Below are 4,153 nucleotides of genomic sequence, written 5' to 3' on the forward strand. Positions count from 1 at the left end.
TGGAGCGTAGCTCCTCGTTAATTTGCATGTTAATTGCATTTAACGTGCTCTCGGGTCACTAGCGCCAACGACATAGCGACTGCTGTTCTCATTCGTGTCTCGCTTCCTACCAGCCCGCCTGTGGAAGCTCCTGACCTTCGTGGTGGCCCTGCCCGGGGTCGGCGTGTGCATGCTGAACTGCTACTTGAAAGCGCAGCACGAGCACGAGCGGCCCGCGTTTGTTCCTTACGCTCACCTCCGGATCAGGACCAAGGTACGTTTGCCGCCTCTGATCAAAGGCCCTCTTTTTTCCCCACGATTGCAGAGCTTCGTCTGGGATTACCGCAGCGTCTCTTGCTTTCTTGTCGACTACATGAGGTGCTGCGTGTGTAGCCACGATCTTAACTCATGGCTTTGTTTCTGAGGCAGCAAGAGTTTCTCACCGCTCAGGTGAAGTACCCATCGTATTCACTGGCCTTCCCACCCCCAAGTAATCCTGCTAATGTCTTGCTGAAAAGCATGTCAGTCCTAGAGCTGCTGTACTTACCTTAAAGTAATACAGATCTAAAAGCGAACAGAGGAGATCCCAAATTCTCAAAACTGGGGTCCTCATAGTGTAGCACAGTTGACGTTTAAGCAAGAGCAAAGATCTTGTTATCTCGGGATGGTGGCTCCCAGCTAAGGGAGGCTGTTCCAGCTCCTGCTTCCTACAGCCCGGGAACAGATGCCAGCTCGCTTAATTCATCAGCCCGTCGGGCTGTGTGATGTTTGAGTCCAGGTTGCTGTTGATTTCCTGTGCTGTAGAGATCGTGCAGTTGGCTGCCACTGGCTTATCCTCCTTCTTCTCCCAACAGCCTTTCCCCTGGGGTGACGGGAACAAAACTTTGTTCCACAACCCCCACGTTAACGCTCTCCCAACCGGTTATGAAGATGAAAACTAAGATCCTGACCACAGCCAGAACTTTGGCTCTTCCCGTCTTGGACCAGAATGTTGTGTGGGAACCATCGTTTAGGGAACCATCATTTCAGAAACTCCACATTCCTTCTGCAATGAAGCTGAATAGCGTTGTGACCTCTGTCTGTACTTGTGTAGAGGTCCTTTAAATAAACAACTCCAAACTTGAATTTAGGATCTGACTTTTTGTATTAATCTGAATCTTTAGAAGTTCTTCAGTTCAGCGTTTGCTTAAAACATCGAGGCTTCCCACGGGATACAGTGCAGGAGCAAAGGGGTTGTTTGACTGCCTGAATGTTAACATCTGCTCCTCTATCTGGTAACGCTAACAACAGGAGCGCATTCAGCGTAGGACTCAATTTCGCATTCTCCATGTCTGGTTGAACTGACCATTGTAAACCCACAGCTCACAGCCAGATGAACATCGGGTTAATACTGTAGGTTACAATTCAGTATATCCTGAAGCGCATCTCCATAATCAGCCATTGCAATATTTATTAACAGCCATGAAGGCAATTTTCTCTCTCTCCCTTCTGGGAGAGGGAGTGGCAGCAAAGATGTTTAATTAAGCTCTGTGTGCCTTCACAATGTTAATCTTCGGCTCTCAAATTTTCTAGTGTATCAGCACGTATGTTGCTCACAACTCTGCTGTTCATAAAGCTGCAGTCTGGTTGTACAAAGTCTCTCATACAGGTGTTGCAAATGAAAACACAGTTTTTGCTCCATTGCATACGTCTGTATAATGTACACTGTGTCACTCAGAAGCTTCTTGACCTAGAAGAGCTTAATTACCTTTCACAGCTAACAGCCAATTCTAAAGCCCTGAATCTGTTCCAGTACAATATTAATTTTGAAGTTTTTCTTCTCTGCAAGTCAACCATTTTCCAACTCCTTCTGCAACTTCCGTATTTTTCGCATGGTATGAAAGAGAGCTATGTCTTAGTTGTCATTAATGCTGTTTTTGCCAAAAGGAAGAATGCAGCAGCTGACTTGACATCTTGCTGCTGAAAGCAGTGATGGATGGCAAGCGAGAATCTCAAAGTGGGCACTGTGGGACACCCTTCCCCGCGTTTCAATGCAATTTTTTCATCCGCTTACTACTAAAATGACTGCTAAGACAAGCTTTTCTGTGTTAAAGGCACAGAACGAGGCACTAATGGACACAGTAGTTTTAAAGCTAGCTGACAAAATCGCACTACCTTTATTCCTATATGAAGATCACAGAAAAGCAAACTGGTTGTACGTGTTAGTCCTTAAAAAAAAAAAGCCGCATACTTGACAGTCCCAAAAATGGTATTTACAGTGCTCTTAGAAAGACCTTTCCCTTAACTTACTATTTTTATCTATACCTGAGCGACCCAGCAGTTTAAGCGTCAACAGCTTGTCAAGTGCCACGTTTAACCCCTGTACCGACATCGCACTGGCTGCCTCACGCACCCGAGAGGAGCGTGGCTGACCCGGGCTGCCTGCCTGCGCCCCAGCCGACCTGTCGAGGCCACACTGCGACGCAGGGACCGACGGCCCCAGCCCGCTGCGGCTCCTACCTTCCCTCGCGTCCCACGCTGCTCTCGCTGTCTGGGGTCATTGCTGAGGGGCTGTGCTGCAGATGAGCCAGCTATTATGTTTGAGAACAACTTTTCTTTTAATTTTTTGAAAAAGTAAAACCTCTGAATGATCCTTCAGGTAGTGCCTAAAAGCTAAGAGAGGGAAGTTCACTTTTTTCCTCACTGTAATTCTAGGAGAATTAGGAAGTTGACTTCTCCTTGATCCCCACTCGTGGTATTTTTTACTCTTTCACCTGTGTTGGTGTAACGAGAGGGGACGGCTTTTGCCTGTCCCTGTATGAGGATCAACGGAAACCTCCTCCCCTGCCACAGCGCTCTCAGGGCCACTGGAGGGGATGGATCCTGACCCCTTGCTTCTCTTCCAAACTCCCTTTTTCTAGTTAGTGCAAGCATTTCTGCAGTTTACAAGCCCGCACAAATAACTTCCATTTGCTTTCCTAGGTGTAAAGTACACGCAGTTCAGGAGCAGCTTCGTGAGCCGGTGAGATCCCCACCGGCAGCTGGGGCTTTTGACGTTATCAGCTGTCAGGCTTCACCCCGCCGTTCCCCTCACTCCACACGCTTTAGCTACCACAGGCAAAAGCCTAACGGTGATTGTGGCCAGCCTGGTGCTTCGTGGTAGTGTGGAAAAGGACGGCCAGGGCTGGGCTGCGGTTTTGCTGCAGGAACGCGTAATGATAAAGGAGAGAGAATTCAAGTTCAAGATTGTTTCAGTACCTCAGAAAAGGCTGAAAAAGTAGCCTCTGCATTAAAAGTGCCCTCTTCAGCTTCTGTTGCAGGCCACCTCTGTCCCTCCCAGAGATCACACCCAGATTCTACCGGACAGTTATCTACTTGAACAAAATATAACCTGGATGCATTTATTTTAGCTAAGTTATTGCAGGCCCAATAGAGTGCTTTTATACCATCTCTGTGGCTGACACAAAACAACGTTTTAGCCCCTCGGCAAAGGATCACGTAACACAAACTTCTTCCACCAAAATTCAGCAGCATAGAGAGGAGACAAAGTAAATCAACCTCCTTCATACTCTTTTTAAACACTTTCAAGTGTTACATAAATAAAGCACAAAGCAACTACTATCTCAGCCCACTCTAATAAGCATTCTCCCATTACAGAGTACATTCAACAGGAAGTTAGTTCAAACGGCTTTTCACACTGTTAGATGCTGAACCACCACCAAAATTCATTGACAAGGAGGCAGTAGTTACACACGATCCAGCCTTTTTTTGTGCGTGTGGCTGTTTGTTTTTACAAGCAGAGATGATTCCTCGCTTCCTAGAAAGCAGCTTAACAAAGGTCTTATCCAGGTGGCGTCTAGTCTTTGCCTGGTGATGTTGCTTCGCCGAAAGGCTCCCACCAGTGACTCCATCCATACAGCTGAGGTCAAGAGGAGTTTTCAGTTTTTCCTTTGCTTGGGCCCATGAACTCCAGGCCTTCGATGGGTATGTCCTTCTCCTTGATGGCCTTCTGCAGAGAAGAAAAACAAAACCAAAAACTTAGACTTGACACGTCTTTATAGTGCTGAGCGATGTAATCTTTGGTACAGAACACGACCTAGAAGAAGCAGTCTTAGGACTGACTTGGACAAAGCCTCGATATTAGAGATGTCCAGCGCACACCGAGGACCCGTGCTGAGCTACAGCCCCGGGAAGG

The 4,153-nt window shown here is 47.2% G+C and overlaps 2 protein-coding genes across 2 annotated transcripts; one reads left to right on the forward strand and one right to left on the reverse strand.

Moving 5' to 3' along the window:
* Positions 1-113: 113 nt before the first annotated feature.
* LOC104070094 (cytochrome c oxidase subunit 6A1, mitochondrial) lies at positions 114-920 on the forward strand (the record flags this gene model as incomplete). The annotated part of the gene is made up of 2 exons (XM_009578395.1): positions 114-253; positions 834-920. Coding segments are annotated over 2 exons (227 nt in total), but the record flags the coding sequence as incomplete, so codon positions are not given.
* A 2,963-nt stretch (positions 921-3,883) lies between these two features.
* Positions 3,884-3,967, reverse strand: TRIAP1 (TP53 regulated inhibitor of apoptosis 1; the record flags this gene model as incomplete). Its single annotated transcript, XM_009578394.1, has 1 exon — positions 3,884-3,967. A coding segment is annotated over one exon (84 nt), but the record flags the coding sequence as incomplete, so codon positions are not given.
* Positions 3,968-4,153: the final 186 nt, after the last annotated feature.

The sequence above is a fragment of the Fulmarus glacialis genome, unplaced genomic scaffold (assembly GCF_000690835.1).
Source record: "Fulmarus glacialis isolate BGI_N327 unplaced genomic scaffold, ASM69083v1 scaffold24395, whole genome shotgun sequence".
In the NCBI taxonomy this organism is placed as follows: Eukaryota; Metazoa; Chordata; class Aves; order Procellariiformes; family Procellariidae; genus Fulmarus; species Fulmarus glacialis.